The sequence below is a fragment of the Physella acuta genome, unplaced genomic scaffold, assembly GCF_028476545.2.
Source record: "Physella acuta isolate Inbredline_101_S28 unplaced genomic scaffold, ASM2847654v3 ptg001905l, whole genome shotgun sequence".
NCBI lineage: Eukaryota > Metazoa > Mollusca > Gastropoda > Physidae > Physella > Physella acuta.
Window position 1 is genome coordinate 60,552 of NW_026733410.1, and position 24,300 is coordinate 84,851.

A 24,300-nucleotide genomic window follows, 5' to 3' on the forward strand; every position below is an offset into this window, starting at 1 on the left:
TCCTCACTAGGCTTCGTATAACTGAATCCACATGTCTATAGTCCTTCTTTACACAATACGGCTAACCCGTTCAATAACCAACATTGATACTGTCACAACTAGCGGTGAAAAGAGAAGAGCTACGATCTCAGCCGTCCCCTCCTATTTATCCTTAGTATTCGAAGTCGTACTTGTCTCCATTTCCGTAATCGATACTTGTAATCGATGTATCCGAATACTAATGTCGCAGTTTCTGACGTACCGTCCGATTTACTAAAACATCTGCATCCCATCAATCAAAGTTGACAGCTCGTCTGAAACTTCTCGTACCGTTTCCCAAAATAGCACGCGTTGGCTTTGAGATTGTTATCAGACCGATCCAATAAGCCACCTGTTATAGTTGCATCAGATTTCATACTGCGTCGCGGCTTATCGTTCGTTATCAGTTGTAACTAGTAGCCAGGCCTACCCCCGTTACATCCACCCCTGCCTTTTTTTGTGTGTTATCAACCACAAACACGCTTGGCAGGTGCACTCCCTCAAAGTCAAACGCACCACCATAAAAAAAAGAATTTATTGTTCCACTCACTGTCAATGTCGTCCCATTCGTATATGATTGACAGTTATACCTCTTTCACATCAACTGTGTCCACATCATCCTCCTCAGACACCAAACAGTTCTAGAATTCACATCCACCTTTTCCGTTTGGTGCTTTCACCAATTCACCTTTATGACTTTTTGAACAGTCTGTTCTCCTACCAGCGCGACCATGAAAGAATTGATGGTTGCTGACAAAAAATTTCGTATTCTTCCTGTTCCTCAAGCTTCTCCGCGGACCACTATTCTGATGGTCTATTGTCTCTTTGCTTCTGGAGGGACCGGGATCCTCATTGTTGCCGGTATCCTCCCCTTGTGTAACGCTGTTGTTCTGTTGATGGTGACATTGTTCCGGGATGGGTATGTGAATTTCCGTTGTAACTTCCGGTTCCCTAATTCTCTTGGGTTTCTCTGTGTGTAACTGCTCTTCTTGCCTATTCCAATATTTCTTTAATTGAGCAATATTCGCCCACCGATCCGGTTTGGCGTGACCGATGGGTCTTATCTTAAAGGGGCCACCTGCTACTTTAGGCATCTCCACGACTTGCCATATCTCCTGTCCCCAGAGGTCGTGTATCTTGTTTCTGCCTAACGGGTGGCTACGCAGTAATACCCTGTCGTTCAGTTTGAGTGGCGGGTCCTTTGTCTGTACCGGCGGTTCCCTTCGCCGAGCTTCATGTTCTAGTCTTTCCTGTACTACCCTGTACATTTCTCTAATTCTTCGCATATGTTCATTCACATATTCCAGTGCGGTGTATGAGCCAGTCATACTCTCCCTTTTTCCTAGGAACAAATCAAGAGGGAGTCGAGCCTCTCGTCCGAACAGCAACATGTGTGGCGTAAAGCCGGTCGTGGCATGGGGGGTGCAGTTGTATAGATACACCAACTCTGGGAGAAAATCCGGCCAACGTTTTTTCTGTTCAGGTTCTAGAGTGCGCAGCAAATCATGCATGCTGCGGTTGAACCGTTCGCACTGTCCGTTTCCTTTCGGATTAAATGTGGTTGTTCTGGATTTGTTGATCCCGTAGTGACTGCACAGTTGGTTAATTACTTCTGACTCAAAAGCCCTTCCTTGGTCAGAGTGTAATTGTCTTGGTATGCCATATCTGATGAACCAATGTTCTATTAAGACCTTTGCCACTGTTTTGGCAGTCTGATCTCGTGTGGGCACCGCCACAGTCCATTTGGTGAATACATCAGTCATTACCAACACATGTTCCGTCCCATCCGATGATTGCTCCAACGACGTAAAGTCCATAGCCACAATCTCTAGTGGTTTTGTCGCTAGTAGGTGTCCTGATGGCTGTCTCATTTTGACAACTGGCATTTTCGCATGCTGACACCTCACACAAGCCTCACAATGGCGTTTGACCTCCATCTCCATATTGGGCCAGTAACACCTCCGTCGTAATATTTTGTGGGTCCTGTCCTGACCCTGGTGTCCTGCCCTGTCATGTGCCAACCTTAGCACTTCTCCTCGTAATTGTCCAGGCACCACCACCTGGTGTATTGTGCCGTCTATTTGGTCATGAATTCTCCGCATGAGAACACCGTCCTTTATACTGAGACGGTTCCACTGACTCAGTAGTTTCCTTGTTTCCCGACCAAATTGTTCTCTTTCCCTTTTCCTTGGGAATTTTTGTTCCTGGACGTATTTCAATAGCGGCTGTAACCCACTATCCGTTCTCTGGGCATCTCTTATCTTTTTGTGATTAAGGCAATTAAAATCACTCATGTCCATATGTCCGGGCTCTGTGGAAATGTGCTCCACCCCGGTCTGTCCGTTTTGCATCACTTGCACCCCGTGAGGGATATCTGTTGACGCTCTGACCTCACATATTCCTGTCAGCGTTTCTTCCTCATCGCCCGGTCTCTCGTACGGATTCCTTGATAAAGCGTCCGCATTGCCATTGGACCGCCCCGGGCGATATTTTATCTCCAGGTCAAAGAGTGCCAATTCTGCTGCCCATCGCTGTTCGATTGATCCCAACTTTGCTGTTTTTAGGTGGCTCAAGGGGTTATTGTCAGTGTATACCACACATTTAGCACCTAAGAGATAGTCCCTGAATTTTTCAGTCACAGCCCATTTTAATGTCAAAAGTTCTAGTTTCATGGCGCTGTAATTTGTCATGTTCTTCTCTGATTCCTTCAGAGCTCGACTGGCATACGCAATAACCCTGAAACCTTGCTTTTGTTGTTGTGATAATACAGCTCCCAGACCTTTAGAGCTGGCGTCGATTTCTAACCGAAATGGTTTGTCAAAGTCCGCGTATCCCAATATCGGCGCCTCTGTCAAAGCCTTTTTCAAGAGTTTAAACGAGTTCAGGCATTCATCAGTCCATAATTCACCTATCAGGTGTGTTTTGCCTTTCTTTTTCTCCTTACTGTGTTTCTTTGTCATTTTGTTTACCAAGTCATGCAATGGTGCGGCAATTTTTGCAAAACCAGGCACAAATTTTCTATAATAGGAAGCAAAACCCAAGAATGACCTGACCTCTACCGTAGTTGTTGGTTGTTTCCATTCTTTAACCGCTGCAATTTTATCTGGGTCAGTGGCGATGCCATCCGACGAAATCACATAACCCAAAAAATGTACCGATTTCAGACCAAAGCAGCATTTGTCTGGGTTTAGCTTTACTCCTATCTCCCTAAGACGGAGAAACACTTGTTCTAATCTTTTTAGATGGTCCTTCCAAGTTTTTGAATACACCAGTATATCATCCAAGTACACCAACATTATTTGAAATAGAAAGTCACTCATAGCACTCTGCATTACTCGCTGGAATGTAGCAGGTGCATTAGTTAGACCAAACGGCATACGGGTCCACTCGTACAGTCCCAGTGGAGAAATAAATGCCGTTTTATGTTGATCGTTGGGGTGCATGGCCACTTGGTGGTAGCCACTAGCCAAATCCAAGGTAGAAAAAAATCTTGCTCCCCCCAACGCATCAAGACATTCATCAATACGAGGCAAGGGGAATGCATCCCTTCTTGTGATATTGTTCAATTTCCGGTAATCACAACACAGTCTTATCTCCCCTGACTTCTTTTTTACCACTACAATCGGTGCCGCATACGGGCTTGTACTAGTTGTAATAATTCCCTTTTCTAGTAGATCATTCAGGTGTGCCTTCACCGCCGAGTAGTGACTTGGTGGTAATCTTCGGTAGGGTTGCGCCACCGGCTTGTCTTGTAGTAAGGGTATCTGGTGTTTGATTATCTCCGTGTACCCCAAATCACCCTCATACGAGACAAATATATCCTTGTATTTATTCAGCAATTCATTCAGTTTTGGGTCCTCAGTTTCTGGGAATGTATATGATCGGCCATCCTTTTGCTTCACCTCGGCCGTCACATTGACCGACCTAATTGTTACTTCATTACTGCTGGTATTAATCAGTTCGATGCACTGTGCCGACCTTTGTACCTCGACGTTCTGTGGTACTCCTACCAGAGTATTAGGCGGTATAAAAATTTCCTCATCCAAAACATTTGCTACCAACCCTTGAACTAGTCCATTTTCCGCTGATGTGTATGTCCGCAGTAACACGACGCCTGCCCTCAGTGCGGCGCCACATGGTTCTATCATCACATCACCATTTACACTTCTATCACCAATTTGTAATGTGATTGCCTTGACCGTGTTTGCCGGGACTGCTGTCCTTCCTTTGGTCTTGGCAAACCTGGCCAACCTGGATTCTCGACCTGATGTGGGCGATCCGACTATATTTGTAGGAAATTCTGGCAACTGACCAAGAATATTCATGCCCAATAGGCAAGGTATGTTTGACACATTTGTCTCTAGGTTGTGTTTCGTAACGAACACCCCAACCTGCTTCAACTTATGTCCCGCCACCACGACATCCGTCAGAAAATAACCGCAGTATGGAATGGTAAGTCCATTAGCTGCCGTTAGGCGCATGCATGTGTCCGACCTCAACCTATGGTCTTTTCCTTTCATCCATTTGGTGTAAAAATTTTCCGTAATTGTCGTCACCTGGGAGCCTGTATCCACAATTGCCTTCACCGCGATGTCCCCAATCGTAATCACCATTTCGGGACAGACTCCCATCAATTTGTTTCTTGGGCCATAACCTCGCCCCTCTGTAGCTTGGCCCTGCCTTACAGAGGACGACCGTTTCCCTGGCAGTACCGTGCCATATGTCCGGGTTGTGAACAGGACAAGCAAATTGGTCTACCATCCGCCGTCCACCGGAGCGATGGACCGGCGGGTCGCGGCCGTCCAACCCGTCTCTGTTTTGTCTCGTTCCTTTCCTGATTCTCAGCTGTTGACCTGCTTTCTAACCTCTTCAAGCGTTGGTCAACCTTCTCTATGTGGGCCAACAGTTGAGCCATCATGGTCTCCATCGTGTCGGCCCCTGTGGGTGGGGATTGTTTCTGTTCTGGCACAGAGACTTTGTCCACCGAACAGTTCGATTGGTCCTCATCCTCGGACCTGCGGATCGCTGAGTTCCTGACCTGAAGGAAGGTCAACTGCGGGTTTCTGTGGACCTCCTCTTTCAACTCTCTCCTTAAGATCGGGGTTGCTAGCCCCTCAATGAAATGGTCCCTCAGTAGGCGTACATCAATGTCAGGTGTTTTGCCCTTTACCAAATCAAAGGCCCTGTTCATCCGGTGTGAGTACTCCATCACACTCTCCGCCATTCTCTGCTTTAAGCCTACGAATCCCGATAGCAGTTGCGATCCCGACCGTCTCTCCCCAAAGGTCTCCATAATCAGATCTAGCACCTTATCTGGATCTGATTGGACGGTTTTATCGTGGCATTTTACCTCTGCCCTAACCGTTTCACCTATACTGCCCATCAGCAGTCTTAATCTTTCCTCTGGTGACATGTGTCTCGAGGCCCAGGCCGCTTTGACCTCTTCCCTGAACCTGTTGGTTAAAGTTGGATCTCCGTCCCCGTAAAATTTGTTAATGTGGGACTCTCTGGGTAGGACCACTATATGGGTCTGCTTCTCGTCCAGAGTAGACATTTTATTCCTTAAGTAAAAAAAAAAGAGTTCTTTCTTACCGTGTGTGTATGAAAAATTTTTCCTCGATTTTCACAGTTCCTGAATGTCCGAATTCACACACACACAAAACACAGTTATGCACAAGGTTGACTATGGGTGCCTTAAACGGCAAGTCTAGTTGAATCCATCCTGATCGCAGCGCCAATTGTAACGGGCGAACATCTATCCTGCTCGCAGCGGCAATTGTAACGGGCGGACATTTATCCTGCCGACAACGCCAATTATAACGAGCCAACAGTTACTATGCTCGCACGCCACATGTAATGAGACCTAATTGTCTGTAGTGCCAAATGTTAACGAGTTCTGACCACTCATTCTAGACAACATCGACCACAGTATAGATACTCAAGATGCAGGTTCGCTATTGATCCTTTATTACATGAATCAAGAAATGTTTCATAATCACACAAGAAATCAACAGGAATGCTTCTCAATAATAGTCTGGATCAACTGACTCCCTAACAGTCCTCACTAGGCTTCGTATAACTGAATCCACATGTCTATAGTCCTTCTTTACACAATACGGCTAACCCGTTCAATAACCAACATTGATACTGTCACAACTAGCGGTGAAAAGAGAAGAGCTACGATCTCAGCCGTCCCCTCCTATTTATCCTTAGTATTCGAAGTCGTACTTGTCTCCATTTCCGTAATCGATACTTGTAATCGATGTATCCGAATACTAATGTCGCAGTTTCTGACGTACCGTCCGATTTACTAAAACATCTGCATCCCATCAATCAAAGTTGACAGCTCGTCTGAAACTTCTCGTACCGTTTCCCAAAATAGCACGCGTTGGCTTTGAGATTGTTATCAGACCGATCCAATAAGCCACCTGTTATAGTTGCATCAGATTTCATACTGCGTCGCGGCTTATCGTTCGTTATCAGTTGTAACTAGTAGCCAGGCCTACCCCCGTTACATATATATATATATATATATATATATATATATATATATATATATATATATATATATATATATATATATATATATATATATATATATATATATATATATATATATGTATGTATATATATGTATGTATATATATGTATGTATATATATATATATATATATATATATATATATATATATATATATATATATATATATATATATATATATATATATATATATATATATATATATATATATATATATATATATATATATATAACCTAAATATAGGAGGCTATGTTGGGACAGTATAAGATCAAATCATGGCACTAATGATCAGAGAGCTAAGTCTAAATGCACTAATAAATTGATTGCACGTATCAGCTAAACCTGCTAGACAACGCACGTAAATATTCGTTCGATCAGGCTGTACAGATTGATTAGATACGGGCAGATCGATAAAGAGATGATTAGACATGTGCTGAAAGAGGATATCAATCGATTACATTTTATTGATTAGTTTGCGGAATAAATCGTGCATTATCAAATTTTGGGATCTTCGCGAGAAACGAAAAACCAATTATCTACGCTTCAAAAAAAAACTTCATTAAAATATTTTGTGCGCGAATCTTTTAAGAGAGTTGCACTAAAAAAGATGTCAGACTATATATAGAAACTTGTATTGCTGATCGTAAATTAATCTGATTCGTTAGGTAATAACTAACGACAAATCAATATTATAAATTTTAAAATATAAAAAATTAAAATGTTAAAAATAAAATACCACTTTAGAGAAGTTATGTGTAGGAAAGAAGATCTAAGTGCATTATATATTTTTTTGCCTGCCTCTGTATGTGATGGTTCAGGGGTGTGGAGGCTGGGGGGGGGGGGGGCGGTAACCATCTTCATCATAGTTTCACCCATATATCCCCTAGACACATGGGGCAGATGAAGTAGAGCTCACCTTTTTCAATGACCTCGTCATACAAGCGGATAGTGTGGTCAACACTATACGTCCAGTCACTTTTGTTTCTCTAACGTGAGTAAGGTACCCATCAGAGCTGGGTGGACTCAGGGACGTCCTATAGACTCCAGCCCTGGTTCCAAACTCGAATCTCTCAAACTATTAGTCGTAAAATCTACCATTCGACCACGCCATCTGTAAAACTGTTTAATTATCTTTGCAGCTAACGTGTTCATAATCTGTTTAGTTAAAGCATTAATGATCTGTAGCTCTGTATAATGATCTGTTCAGCTAGTCCATAAATGATCTTTACCTCTGTATGATGATCTCTTCAGATAAAGCATTAATGATCTGTAACTCAGTGGCGTAGTGGGGGGGGGGGGCGGAGGGTGCGCACCGCACCGGGTGACACCATTTAGGGGGGGGGGGTGACACCAAGGCAAAAAATAGCAAAATATATAGAGAAAATGATAATTCCACTTAACTAAGTGATTAATTCGAGTGTTAAAACGTCTTTTAAGAGCAAATTTTAAAGTTTGCAAGTTTTTCCCCCGGCGCCGGGAAGGGTCGCTATGCCTCTGGGGGGTGACACCATGAAGTGCCGCACCGGGTATCAACCGACCTCACTACGCCACTGCTGTAACTCTGTATAATTATATGTTCTGCTAGTCCATTCATGACCTGTTCTGCTAGTCCATTAATGACCTGTTCAGCTCGTCCATTAATGACCTGTTCAGCTAGTCCATTAATGACCTGTTCAACTAATCCATTAATGACCTGTTTAGCTAGTCCATTAATTACCTGTTCAGCTAGTCCATTAATGACCTGTTCAACTAGTCCATTAACGACCTGTGCCAATGTATAATGACCTGTTCAGGTAGTCCATTAATGACTTCTTCAGCCAGTCCATTAACGACCTGTGCCACTGTATAATGACCTGTTCAGCTAGTCCATTAATGACCTGTTCAGCTAGCCCATTAATGACCTGTTCTATTAGTCCATTAATGACTTGTACAGCTAGTCCATTAATGACCTGTTCTACTAGTCCATTAATGACTTGTACAGCTAGTCCATTAATGACCTGTACCTCTCTCTGCACACAGGAAGGATGTACCGGTCAGGCGTGGACGACCAAAATCCCCAAGATGGCGCAGCCGGATCTGAACTTCATGGCACCGGAAGTGCAGCTGAACAAAAAGTGCACGCCCCTCAGTGACATGTTCTCTGTCGGGATGGTCATCTGTGCCATTTACAACGAGGGCAAGTCTTTGATCAACGCTGACCACAACCCTAACCTTTACGTCAAACAGTTAGACCAGGTAGGATTCGTACGCATGTGTCCTTTTCAATCTCAATCAATTTAACTTACTGACACACATACTGATATATATATATATATATATATATATATATATATATATATATATATATATATATATATATATATATATATATATATACATATATATATATATATACACATATATATATATATATATATATATATATATATATATATATATATATATATATATATATATATATATATATATATATATATATATATATATATATATATATATATATTGACTAACGCCACTCTTGACCCCCCCCCTCCCCCCCCCCCCCAGATGCATGACACGTTTGGAGTTGTGGCCCATAAGATGCCCCTACAGCTTGTAGAACCAGTGGAGAAGATGATCAACAAAGATGTCCGCTACAGACCTACTGCTCAACTTTTTTCTTTGGTAGGTCACTGGGGATAGTTTAGTAGGTCATTAGGTATTTTTTGGGAGGTCATTAGGGCTAGTCGGGTAGGTCACTGACTCACTGGTGTGTGTCAGGTAGGTCATTAGGGATTGTTTGGTAGGTCACTGAGGTTCACAAATCTAGGGGAAGGGGTATTACGTGCAAATAGCACGATGTCGATTCATACGTCCCCCTCCTTCAGATGCAAAGAAACAGTTGAATTCTCACATAATTTTACACAATATTTCAAAATGCTATTAAACTGGACGGTTTTTTTCCCTTAAAATATGTTTCTAAATAAGATTTATGTGGTAAGGGAAGCAATTCAATATATATTTGTACTATCTTTGTTTCTCTTGGTTATCTCCCTTAGAGAGGTGGGGTTGTTTTTGTTTGTTTTTTTGTTTTTAATTTTTTTTATAACTATTCCTTGTTATTTATACATTTTTATATAATCGAGAGTTCATCAATTTTAGCTACTCGGTTGTGACTAAGCAACAATAAATGTGTTAACATATGTTCCCCAGTTAAAATATTTTAACGACCCGGTTGTGATTAGCCTACACGGCATGGACATGTGTGACCGACGGGACGCCGCCCAACGAGTCGAGGCCTATAGCAGCCTGTCGCAAGTTGTCCCCAATATACCCAGGGTAGGTAACTCTCTTCTCTTGTTATTCATATAACTTTGAATAAACTATATTTTATTTCATATTGTTATTATAAAACTTTGTAATATTATTTTTATTTTAAATCAAGACTGATATAAACTGGAACGTACATCATTTAAAAAAAGTACTAACTTTTTACATTTTTGACAACGGCTATCTCCCTTTTAAAACGCTTTTTTTTTTCTTTCAAAATTATTTTAATAATTGTTGACGGATTTTTTTATTTTTACAATAGCTTGAATTTTAGCGTATTTTCAATATCGCAAAAATAAAGGAGGTTACTCTCAGATAGTTTTTTTTTAATCTTTGATGCCTCCCTGGAATAAAAATACATATTGAAAAAATTTAAATAAGTAACTCAGAAATAATATTCTTCATTTTAAAAAGTTTAACTTTTAGAAACTATTTCAATTTTACCATTGTAAAAAGTACTAAATCATGAATATCTCTAAAACATGTTCGCTGTTATAATATAAAACTTGATTGTTCCCAGAAAAATCCTCTATACATACGTGTTCCCTGATAATATACTATAAAACTTGATTTTCCCAGAAAATCCTCTAAACATACATGTTCCTTAATATACCATAAAACTTGATTGTTCCCAGAAAATCCTCTATACATACGTGTTCCCTGATATACTATAAAACTTGATTGTTCCCAGAAAATCCTCTATACATACGTGTTCCCTGATATACTGAACGAGTGCAAGTGTCCAGACTCCGTCATCTTTGCCTTACCTACCCTCATCACCATCATAGACTATGCTACTAGGGCCGACTATGTAGATATTATAATGCCAGAGTTTCGTGCTATTCTGGCCAATGCCAAGCCTGTCCAGGTAAGTGGGTGACGTTTTTGTCACATTTCATTTTACGGAATATTACGTATAAATACGTATAAATACCCAATGCCGAACAGCGGAGAAAAACCGGGAAAAATACTTTTGGCAAAGAAATACAAAAGCTAAATAAATTGGACATTATTTTGTCTACCCAACTCGGCCACTGTGTAGACTACATATTGAATAAACTGGACATTATTTTGTCTATCCCACTAGGCCACTGTGTACATACTGAATAAACTGGACATCATTTTGTCTAAATCACCGCTGGACGAAATTAAGGGCGAGGTGCTACCATTTGTCTTCAACACACTAGACTCATCCTCGTTACAGGCACAGGTGAGATTAGTCTCGGGGGTGTTTGGGAGGGGGTGTGGGGGGAGGGTGTTAAGGAGGGAGGAGGGGAGGGGAGGGTGTTTGGGAGGTGTGGGGGGGAGAGTGTTTGGGAGGTGTGGTGGGAGGGTGTTTGGGAGGTGTGGGAGGAGGGTGTTTGGGAGGTGTTGGGGGAGGGTGTGGGAGGTGTGGGGGGAGGGTGTTTGGGAGGGAGGAGGGGAGTGGGAGGGTGTTTGGAAGGGTTGGGGTGGGATTCATAAGTGCAGGTTAGTTTAGTTTTGAGGTTTTGGGAGATGGGGGGGGGGTCCTAGAGATAAAGATCTAACAATTACAGTAACGTGAGAGGAAATAATGAGTAGTGAGGTCATGGAAGGTTTGGAAGACGATTGTGATGTTATTACAGTGTGTCATCTTGTGTCAGTCAACATGTCTTCTTGTGTCAACGTGTCTTCTTGTCTCGTCTTGTGTCTCTCATCGTGTATATCCTGGTGACTACGTGTGTCTTCTTTTGTCAATATGTGTCTTTTTTCGTTATCGTGTGCTTTGTTATGTCAAAGTGTGTCTGTGTGTGTCTACGTGTGACTGTGTGTCTACGTGTGTCTGTGTGTGTCTACGTGTGTCTTCATTTGTCAACGTGTGACTGTGTGTATCTACGTGTGACTGTGTGTCTACGTGTGACTGTGTGTATCTACGTGTGACTGTGTGTCTACGTGTGTCTGTGTGTATCTACGTGTGGCTGTGTGTCTACGTGTGACTGTGTATCTACGTTTGGCTGTGTGTCTACGTGTGTCTGTGTGTGTCTACTTGTGTCTTCATTTGTCAACGTGTGTCTGTGTGTGTATGTGTGTGTCTGCGTGTGTCTACGTGCCCCACTCAACATATCCTGTAAAATTCCAATCTTCCACCCCACCAAGGAAGCGGCTCTTGTTGCCATTGGCGACATCAAAGAGTTCCTTGACGACAACATCCTAAGGAAGGTCGTGCTCCCCAAGGCCAAGTCGCTCTTCTTCCGCTCAAGCAATGTCAAGGTCGGGTCCATATCTAAGTTGTCTATAAACATTTTGTAAAAATAATACTTGCAGGATAGATAGGTTAAAAGTGTACGTTTTTGCTTTTAATTCCGCTTGGCATTGGTTTTGAATAATAAAGTTTTTTTTAGCAAACATTTCTACACAGAAAATACTTGTTACAATTAAGCTTGAATTTTAACAATATATTTTTCTTTTAATAAATGTTATAAAGAATGTACGATTTTTTAAAAAATAATTATACTACATAGTTCACACTTCTGGGTGTACTACTTCTAGATTGCTTTATTTTTAAAAAGTGGTCCCTATCATAAAATAATAATATGTAATAATATCCTATTGGCATAGGCCTACTCTTTATCTTTTTTTTGTGTTAATTAGTATTAGCAGTATTAGTTTTTAAGCATTAAATATTTCACAGGAATAAAAAATCTTCGTCTTATAGTGTATGCTATCATCTTGTAATAGTGTTTTATGATGGTTAAAAAAAATATACACAAAGACCTATTTCTTAAGATGATCTTTTATGATTGGTGGAATAAAAAAAATACCCCACTCACCAAAACGGAACTATCGTCCACTTCCAGATCCGCATCAATGCCCTGACCTGCATTGACCACTTGCTGGACAGTCTAGACAAGATGCTCATACTGGACAACATTCTACCTTTCCTGGCCAACATTTCTGGTCAAGACCCGGATGTTGTTATGTGTGTCGTAGGTAAGATCTTTAAATAGGTGGGAGTTAAAGATGATCTTTAGATAGGTGGGATTTAAAGATGATCTTTAGATAGGTGGCATTTAAAGATATTTAGATAGGTGGGATTTAAAGATGATCTTTAGATAGGTGGGATTTAAAGATGATCTTTAGATAGGTGGGATTTAAAGATATTTAGATAGGTGGCATTTAAAGATATTTAGAAAGGTGGGATTTAAAGATGATCTTTAGATAGGTGGGATTTAAAGATATTTAGATATGTGGCATTTAAAGATATTTAGATAGGTGGGATTTAAAGATGATCCTTAGATAGGTGGGATTTAAAGATATTTAGATAGGTGGGATTTAAAGATGATATTTAGATAGGTGGGATTTAAAGATGATCTTTAGATAGGTGGGATTTAAAGATATTTAGATAGGTGGGATTTAAAGATGATATTTAGATAGGTGGGATTTAAAGATGATCTTTAGATAGGTGGGATTTAAAGATATTTAGATTGGTTGGATTTAAAGATAATCTTTAGATAGGTGGGATTTAAAGTTAATCTTTAGACAGGTGGGATTTAAAGATGATCTTTAGATAAGTGGGATTTAAAGATGATCTTTAGATAGGTGGGATTTAAAGATATTTAGATAGGTGGGATTTAAAGATGATGTTTAGATAGGTGGGATTTAAAGATGATCTTTAGATAGGTGGGATTTAAATATAATCTTTAGATAGGTTGAATTTAAAGATATTTAGATAGGTGGGATTTAAAGATGATCTTTAGATAGGTGGGATTTAAACATGATCTTTAGATAGGTGGGATTAAAAATGATCTTTAGATAGGTGGGATTTAAAGATGATCTTTAGATAGGTGGGATTTAAAAATGATCATTAGGTAGGTGGGTTTAAAGATGATCTTTAGATACATGGGATTTAAAGATTATCATCGTAAGATTGTTTTTTATGTCTCAGGCTTGTAATCTTTATCATCGAGCCTCGATGTTGCACCAGAAATGTACGCTGTTGCATTACTTTGTTCATTATTTTTAATCATCATTCGACATATTATTTTTTTTTTTGACTGGAAAGTTGTTTATTAAGTCACATTTTATACATCTGAATGTTCTATTTATAAGCATTCTCTCTTTCATTCAAGGTTTTCACAAATGGTACATGTAACAGCACATTTAATGCAATTGTTAATTTAAAAGATGTATGCTATGTACATCCAATAGTAAACACCTAAAACGGCACAATACCATTATCTAAGAATAACAATTATATTTCTAATTTGTATACAAAAAGTTAAAATAAGCAAGATAGATCAAGATCTAAACAAAAATATTAGTAAAATCAATATCCATAATTGTTAAACCATAAAAAAGTTTATACCTAAAAATGATTAGTTATGCTTGTGTAGTGATTCATTTAAAATTCTTGGCAACAAATTCCTCTCCTTTCTTGATATTTGCTAGCAATTCTTGCATTGCCAAAGTAACAAGATTACGTTCATAATCCAACAGCTTGCCAATTCCAAGATTCTTCTCAATACCATTTTTCCCTAATAAAATAGGCGTGGCAAAATATTTTGCCTCTGTCTCATCTGATCTCACAAAAGCACATTGTACTTTTCCTTCTGTGCCATTCATCGCTTCAAGTAAATCATTTGCAAATACACTGGCAGCATAAGCCATAGAGAGTGTAGCAGAACCATTCGACATATTATTATTCTACTTTATTTTTTTATTTTTTTTTAAACTTTAAGCATATTATAATGCTAAAGAGGTATTATTTTTTTTTTTTCTTTTTTTTTTAATTTTCTTTTTTTTTCTTTTTTTTTTTTTTATTTTCTTTTTTTTTTTTTTTTTTTTTTTTTATTTTCTTTTTTTTTTTTTTTTTTATTTTTTTTTATTTTTTTTTTTTTTTGCTTAAATACACCAAATTTGTGGAAATGGACATAACTCCGATTCTTGTAATCTCTAATCTTAATGTTTCGCTAACATTTTGAATAGTGTATCAGTGTTTGACACAACTGTAGCAGCACTAGGTTAAAAAGTTAATTTACTTAACTAATTTTATTAAAAAAAACTTAATTATATAAAAAAAAGCTAAAAATCTCAGTAAAGCATAACGAATCTGATATTTTAATTTATTTTTATCGCATTGAATTATTCTGCATTTAACATTTTAGGAATAAATGTATAGGTTTGTTCCCTTGTATATTGCGGTATATTACATGGGAAATAAAAAATGAAAATTAATAATATACTATGTGCAAAAACAAAAAACAAAACAAAAAAGTAATGACCAAATAAGTCAGGAAAAATATCTAAAATAACTCAAGAAAAAAACTAAATTGCTCTGGATAAATTATCTTACGGACAAAATATCTCAGCACAAGACCTCTACAAGTACAAAAATATCATTACTAATATCTCCTTTACCCAGTAATACACAAGTATATTATCTCCGAAAACTACAACTATTGCTATACTTATTTTTATATATTAAATCTGTGTTCTGTATTATTTATATTCGACTTCCCCACCTTCACTAATATAAGTCCGCGAATCGTCAGAGAAACGCACCATATACACTATACAGTACACAAAACACATACAACATACATCATTGAGAACTAACTCAACATTTTCTGTTCTTGCAGGGATATACAAGCATATGCTCAGTGACAAGAAGTTTGGTCTCACTCCAACATACAACATACATCATTGAGAACTAACTCAACATTTTCTGTTCTTGCAGGCATATACAAGCATATGCTCAGTGACAAGAAGTTTGGTTTGACTCACAACTTGATAGCCACCAAGGTCATGCCAACCCTCATCCCACACACGGTTAACCCAGGGTTGAACATGGAGCAGGTACACATCACGTTTAACTTTAGTAGCGTCAGGTTTAACTTAGCGACATCACGTTTAACTTAAACTACTTCACGTTTAACTTTAGCAACATCGCGTTTAACTTTAGCTGCATTAGGTGTAACTTTAGCGACATTAGGTTTAACTTTAGCGACATCCCGTTTTACTTTAGCGACATCAGGTTTAACTTTAGCGACATTATGTTTAACTTTAGCGACATCACGCTGAACATCAAATTTGACTGTGCATCTTGTCTAACGTTATTTACATTTCGTCTAAAGTATCCAAATCTTGTATAACTCAATCCCCATATAGTCAAATTCTGTCTAACTATATCCACACATTGTCTAGCTGTATCCACATACTGTCTAGACTTATCCACATACTGTCTAGACTTATCCACATACTGTCTAGACTTATCCACATATTGTCTAGCTGTATCCACATATTGTCTAGACTTATCCACATATTGTCTAGACCTATCCACATATTGTCTAGCTTTATCCACATCTTGTCTAGACTTATCCATATATTGTCTTGCTGTATCAACATCTTGTCTAGCTTTATCTATCCTTTATAAGTGTACGCAACCCCACTGACGATGTTGTATAGATTTGCTTAAATGAACTATGTTTCAGTGAAAGTATAGATTGTTTGTTTGTGAAAACGAAAAAAAATTACTTGACGACAAAAAAAAGTCAATACTTATATTTTCAATTAAAATAAATAACATCAACATGTGAGTGGGCGAATTTTTCTGTAGTAACTTTAAAAGTTTTACAGCAACAAAATGTAAATATAAATGCATAATACTATGCATGTTGTGAAGCTTATTTAGATATGCACAGCGCAAAAAAAGGGTAATTAGTAAAATGAATTTAAGCAAAGAAAAAAGGTTGGGATATGGGTGATGGGTGAGACCAAGGGGTCATGGGGTCATGGGGTCATGGGGTCAAAGTCGTTACAAGCGAAGAGGATAGGTTGGGGAGGGATTACGGGTTATTAGTTTAGTCCGGTTTAGTATAATGTTTGGACTCGGGGAATGTGGGTTGGGTTTGGGTGGGGGGGGGGGGGAGGTTTTGAGAAAACTTCCTGAAGTAAGGTAGGTTGTACTAATCAATCGAAAAAAAAATTGCATAAGAAAAGTTTTAATAATCTTTATGTAATAATGCACAAATAAAGGACAAAATAAATGATTTTCTTTAAAATATACAATGATACAGAGGCGTAGCGATAGAAGGCGGGGGTGCGGGCCGCACCAGGTGACACCATTTAGGGGGGAGACACCAAGGTAAAATTGTAAAATGTACAGAAGAAAAAGTTTTTTTCTGCCAGTGCCATTAATGATTAATTTAAGTAAAATAGTATTTTATTTACAAATCGACAACTGTTACAAACCATGACGTAAACGTGCTAACTATAGAGAAAACATTGCTATCCAACTGTATTATTAACAGACTAAAGATAAACATCGTTACTCTTATGTCTGCATTGATTAAAGCTTATACACATACATAGGTAGTATGCGGGATATATTTATATTACAGGTCTAACACACACACACACACACACACACACACACACACACACATATATATATATATATATATATATATATATATATATATATATATATATATATATATATATATATATATATGTATATATATATATATATATATATATATATATATATATATATATATTAATTTATTTATTCATTTATTTATAAAAATATATATACTTGGTTTCTTGTGTGTGGGGGGGGGGTGACAAAGTGGCTCACCGGGTGATACCCGACCTATTGACGCCACTGTAATGATACACTACTATTTAAATATCTATAGAGAATTGCGTGGTCCACTATATTAGTTATTGGATGCCTTTACTAATATTTAGGAAGAATCCGTCTATTTTCTTTAAAATTATTTAAATAGTAGCGTAGCACTATATATTTTCGAAAATCATTTATATTCTATTTTTTAGTGCATTATTACATAAAAATTTGTTATTAAGGCGTCTTTTATGCAATTTTTTTATTACTTTAAAAATGTTAATACAATAGAGTTACATGACTAAAAACTATTGCGCACAAAATGAACAAGATAACGCGGGTATAATAGTGCGGAATAGTAATAGGACACCCCACTAATTTAAGAAAAGTTTAACCAATTCTTTAAAATTAATTAGTCATACAATTAAGTCAAATTGGTGTCAGATCGCGTAGTCTTAACCCACGTTAAAATTATTATATTAATCGGTCAGTTAGCAGTGCGCGAAATTTCTCTCGCCCTTTTTTATCTAAGACGGCATATCCACAAGCAGAAAGCAATGGTTTTTTTTTTGTTTTTTTTTGTTTTTTTTAGCAATTTTTTTTTATTTAGGTAAGGTCTTTATTAGATAAAATGTGTATCATACAAAATTTATTTAAGTTTTAGCTTAGCTTGAGTTGTGTTCAGAACAAATTAAATCTATAATTTTACTGCATAATTAGGTCAGTATGAAATGTTGCATGTGTAAATAATTGAGTGGAGTAGTTTAATTGTTTAAAGAATTGCGTAGTTTACTTGTGTGTTAGTGGACAAGTTTAAAAAATAATGTATGACAACTGTCAAAATAAATGAAATCATCAATGCCAGTATCAGTGGCGTAGCGAGGTCGGGTGTCACCCGGTGCGGCACTTAATGGTGTCACCCCCCAGAGGCGTTGCGACCCTTCCCGGGGACAAACTTTCATGTTTTTGATTTGCACCCACTCCTCAAACTTTTGATTTACACCCCCCCTTAAGTCTATATATTTTGCTATTTTTTGCCTTGGTGTCACTCCCTAAATGGTGTCACCCGGTGCGGTCCGCACCCCCGCCCCCCCCCCCCCCCTCGCTACGCCCCTGGCCAGTATCCTTATACAGTGACAATAATTCAACAAAAAGTTTTGAGTATAATCATGAGCTTGTTAATACACTTATGAATACAAACTATATTCAAATGAAATCAATGTCAATATTTACAGTATTTAGTGTTTAAGTGTAGGCTGTCTACGATGTTACATGAAAATATTAACAAATGAATGATGGTTTGGTGAAATATATTACAATGTATAAAAATTTCATCATGATATTGTTATTTTAAAACGTTTATTTACATCATTTTTACTTATTTTTTGATGGAGATAAAATAATTTGTAGTTGGATGTGGAGAAATACACAAGTATGGAGACAACCAATGTATGAACTTAATAAGATATTACTGATCTGTCTGTTAAAAGAATATAAATTAGAATTTTGTAATTCAGACAATATCTCTGAATAAATAAAAATGCTACAAAAACTAGACCCATTATTAAATATCGTACAATATCCTTAATTATTTTAGAAGGTATTTGATAAAACTAAAGGTTTCTGTTTTAAATTAGAGTCAAAAGATAATTCAAAACATAAGAAAATATAATAAACAAACAAAAATTCATATGGCGCTTTAATATTTATATTTAATATTATAAAACTTACTTCTATTTTTCCTATCAAACTAATATTTAATTTTGACCTACTTTTGATTACTTTACTAAACATTGTTCTAAGTTGTATCCCTTGATTAGTTATATTTCTTTTTTTTTTAATAGGGGAAGTAACTAACAAAATTTAAAATTGATTTTAAAACAACTCTCAACTCTGTGTAATGTGACTGCGCCTATAACATGAAGAATTTTAAATTACATTTTTATATTTGATTACTGAAAAATACAGTTATGCAGAATTTTTTTTTATTACAATACATATAAATACGTATTGTTACTTTTAATTGTGTATATATATTATAATGTTCCTGACTACCATAGCACTGGTTTAGAGTCCAGTCGAGTTTAAATGAGAAATGGGCAACAACTGGCATAACATTCAACAAGCCGGGAATTAGCGGATTCACTCCCCTTTAATTATAAAAACATTGTGATGGTGATAGTTAATTATAATGAAGTTTTGGGATGAGCTTTTAATACCTTGTTACATAATTGTGCTTTTAAATGCCCTGAAAATAATAGAATAAAACAAATTTGGTTTTTTTTGAATGAAGACATCGGTTTATCTTAGATTCCTCCATACCTTGTGACCAATGTTTTCATTCAAACACAGATTCAGCAAGTTTTTTTTTTTTTTTTTTTTTTTTTTTTTTGTAAAACCCTGATCGTATTTCTGGGTTGTTTCGTCTATGTTGTCTAGATCCTGAGTTTTCTACATATTATGAGAATAGTCTCAGTATCTATTGGCCTTAGTCTTGAGTTGTCTAAATCTTGTGAGAATTGTATTAGGATCTGTCTGTTTGTTAAAATTAATTAATTTTAAATAAAGCCACCAACAAGTCATTAACTTAATCAATTTTCAAATGTAGAGGGGGTGGGGGTTGAAGATTTCCCCCCTTCATTTACCCCAAGAATTACTGTAAATTATGTTGTTTTCAAACTCAAGGCTGAGACCAACGTATCCTAATACAATTCTCACAAGAGTTAGACAACTTAAGACTAAGACCATTCCTAATTTACCATTTGCCTACCACCCCCCCTTCACCTCTACATCCTTCAACTCCTACCTACCCCCCCCCCCCCCCCCAACACCAACCCTACCCGGCTCTGTATATAAAGCAAGCTAAAGGCTGGAAACTTCAATGAAACTAGCACCAGTACTAAAGTATCCAGTCACGGCATTGTAATGGAAAGGGGGGGGGGTGGGAAATTACTCACCCTAACACGCCCACGCCACGTGCCGGATACAGCCACCCTCAGCAGGTGATAGGTGTAGATACAAGTCCTACACCCCACCCCAGGTGCGAACTGTTACCGGCGAATCAAAAGACTGGCAGACGATCTTTGGTCGGTTGTGTTTTGTTTACGTCCTGAGCTCGCCCTCGCTTTCATCTTGCTTTGCCCTTTCATTAACCGCGGACTGTGTACCACGTGATGCCCGGCTACAGCTTTGGCTTGTGTTTACAAAATGAACTTTTTTTTTTACTTTCAGAAAGTTTTTAAAATAATTATTTTTTAATTAAGAGCGTTTGTTTCGTCAATTTAAAAAAAAAGCATTCCATATTTTTACCAGTTACAAACAAAATTAATGATCTCCTTTTACTTTTAACACCTAACTCTTACTTTCATTAACAAAATTACATTTTCTAACTAAAACAGACGCTACATTCTGTTTCTCGTTTTGACAAAACGTATCTAGAATCTCAGTTTAATGAGCAGATGTGTTCATTTCCAGGTTTAATTACAGTTAGTTCCCCATGTAGTTAACTTTTCAAAACACTTATCCATAATTTTAACTAGTGTTAATTCCACATTTGTTTATATATTAACAGTATTTTTCTTTAAGCATTGATTACTAATTTGTTAAAGAATAACATAAATTAATTCTAAATTTAATTTCATAACAAATTTCCCATTTTTAACGCTAACGTAAATTTGCTTTTGTGTATAACTTACAGGGTCGGTTACCCATTTATTCTCACGAAACATTTTGTTATACAACTATACGCCATAATTATGCTAAATGACTTGCAATTTTGTATAACTGAAATATTAGCCCATGAATTTACTACAAACCATGCCCATTTTTTTTTACAAATTCTGTCTAGTTCTATAACTAAACTCTAATCTAAATCCTTCAATACAAATCATTGACTAGATTTATGACTAACATCAACAGCCCATATCACCAATACAATCCATCCACTTGTTGTATAAGGCGCAGAGGAGTAGCGAGGGGGGGGGGGGGGCGGGGCACCGGGTGACACCATTTAGGGGGGTGGGGTGACACCAAGGCGAAAAATAGCAAAATATATAGAGAAAACTTGAGAAGGTGCAAATCGAAAATTTGAAAGTTTGTCCCCGGGTAGGGTCGCTACGCCTCTGGGGGTGACACCATTTAGTGCCGCACCGGGTGATACCCGACCTCGCTACGCCACTGATAAGGCGACAATCCATGTCCTTCACTACGAACCCTCTACATGTTGTATAACACTCCACCCACATATTGTATAACACTCCACCCACATATTGTATTTCAGTCCACTCATATGTTGTATAACACTCCACCCACATGTTGTATAACACTCCACCCACATGTTGTATAACACAACCACACGTTATATATAACACACACACCCACATGTTGCGTAACACTCCGCCCACATGTTGTATAACACTCCAACCACATGTTGTATAACAACCCCACACGTTATATAACACACCACCCACATGGTATACACCACACCACCCACACATCGTATAACACCACCCACATGGTATATACCACACCACCCACACGTCGTATAACACACACACAAGTTGTATACCACACCACCCACACATCGTATAACACCACCCACATGGTATATACCACACCACCCACACATCGTATAACACCACCCACATGGTATACACCACACCACCCACACATCGTATAACACCACCCACATGGTATATACCACACCACCCACACGTCGTATAACACCACCCACATGGTATACACCACACCACCCACACATCGTATAACACATCCCCCACTTGCTATCCCCACAGTTTAGCTCACTGATGGAAGTTCTGCGCGAGATGTTGGAGCAGGTAGACAAGCAGAGACGGGACAAGATGAAGCTGGAGACGGTCACGTTACCTGTACCCCCCAGGTAGGTTTACTTCCTACTCACGACCTTGTTCCTCCCCCCCCCCCCCCCATATTATACAATCTCCGCCTCTCGACAGTATACCCTCCCTCCCTCCCCAACACAAGGTTACAATCTCACCCCCCTCCCTTCGACCATAAAAACCCCACACCCTCACCTCCAACACTCGACCCTACACCCTTCCCCCCCCCCACATCCCACACTCGACCCTACACCCCTCCCCCACATCCCACACTCGACCCTACACCCCTCCCCCACATCCCACACTCGACCCTACACCCCTCCCCCACATCCCACACTCGACCCAACACCCCTCCCCTTTCTTGACCACCCCCCCCCCTCCCTCCCACACACTTATCAAAAAATGCAACCTGGAGACGTTTTTAACCCAACGTTTTACTCATTACTTCCTTCCTTCTTTAGCTCTTCTCTGAACACTACTGCAGGTACGCGTTAAAAACGTCTTTCCTTCTCATAAAATGTAAAGTGTATAGTGACACAGGCTCCGAACTAAATTGTTACTTTTTTCTTTGCTAATTATGTAGAGAACGTGTCGGGAGGGGGGTAAGGGATGTTCAAGTCGTGTTTATTTGTGTGTCATGTTTTTGTTCTGTTATCCTACTCGTGTGTTGCCGTGTTTGTGCTACCACATATGTTTTATGTATGTGTTGTGTTTGCAGGTGTGTGTTATGTATGTGTTGTGTTTGAACAGGTGGGTTTCTAACAGAAAACAATTGCTAACATGTCAAAAGATGCTGTAAATTTAGTTTTGTTTTCTATTTCTCAAGCACCAACAACAGAGAAGTACAATTTTTGACAAGAATCACCTGAAAAAAAAGGAAGAAAATAAAAAGAAAATAAGATGTTTTAATAAGTAATTTTTCACAAAGATTGGATAGCGGACTTCGACACACACACAAACTGCCTGATAAAAATGTTATGACTTCTTAAATATTCACGTTTTAGCGTATTTGTGTTTTGTTTTAAATGTAATAGATGGCAGATGATGTAGGGAATGGGAATATGTTTAGGTCAGGAGTAGGACGTTCTTGATGGTGGGTAATGGGGGGGGGGGGGACAACAGGGGGTAAGGGTAAGGAGTGGGGGTGTGGTGATGTCAGACGTGAGGGGAAGTTAGGGTGGGGTAAGAATAGAGGTGAGAACCTTAAGTTGGACAGAGAGGATTAATCCGTCTGAGGGTGAAAAAGACGTGCGTCTAAATTGACGATACAAAATAAATTGGTTACTTTTTGTATTCTCTTTATTAGCAATGTATAGTTGAGTTCGCAGATTTGAAAATATGTGTCTGTGTATTTTGCAAAACCGTTTTTTTTATTGGCTGATAATATTATTTATAAGTGTATTGTAAAGTCGTTTTTTCCCTTATAATAGAGTATTATTTATTTGTTAATTGTAAAGTCGTTGATTCTCTGACAAAAGATTATTATCTGTGTATTGTAAAGTCGGTTATTGGATTGGTTGTTATCTGCATCACATGGGGATTTAAATTATCTGGATTTTTTAAAAAGAAAAACGTCATTAAATCTCGATGAACGCCTATCTGGTTATCGCGTTATTAGATCTATTTTTAGATCAAATATGGGGGAAAACCCGAAGTTTCTTGCTAATTACGTGCAGCTTTTGTGTTACGTTCGTGGGTGTTGCGTAATCTTAGGTTTTGCATATGATTTTACAAGACTTTGGTCAGTAACAATTGTTGGACATTATAAGAATGGTGGTAGGACACTGCGAGAATGATGGTTGGATATTTTGAGAATGATGGTTTCACATTGTGAAAATAATGGTTGCATATTGAGAGAATGATGGTAAGAAATGTTGATACTGATGGTTAGACATTGTGATAATAATGGTAGGACATTGTGATACTGATGGTTAGACATGTTTATAGTGATGATGCTATATCAGGCAACAATACTGGTGACAGAGACT

At 38.2% G+C, this 24,300-nt stretch overlaps 1 protein-coding gene across 1 annotated transcript in view; it reads left to right on the forward strand.

Annotated features, from left to right (window-relative positions):
* Positions 1-24,300, forward strand: part of LOC131931174 (SCY1-like protein 2) — a 67,906-nt gene that overhangs the window by 19,923 nt on the left and 23,683 nt on the right. Inside the window, exons 5-12 of the mRNA XM_059287878.1 lie at positions 8,579-8,794; positions 9,752-9,877; positions 10,560-10,736; positions 10,956-11,078; positions 11,987-12,100; positions 12,688-12,820; positions 15,567-15,685; positions 22,250-22,353. Of these exons, the coding sequence (XP_059143861.1) occupies positions 8,579-8,794; positions 9,752-9,877; positions 10,560-10,736; positions 10,956-11,078; positions 11,987-12,100; positions 12,688-12,820; positions 15,567-15,685; positions 22,250-22,353 (1,112 nt within the window). The remainder of the gene's footprint in view (positions 1-8,578; positions 8,795-9,751; positions 9,878-10,559; positions 10,737-10,955; positions 11,079-11,986; positions 12,101-12,687; positions 12,821-15,566; positions 15,686-22,249; positions 22,354-24,300) is intronic.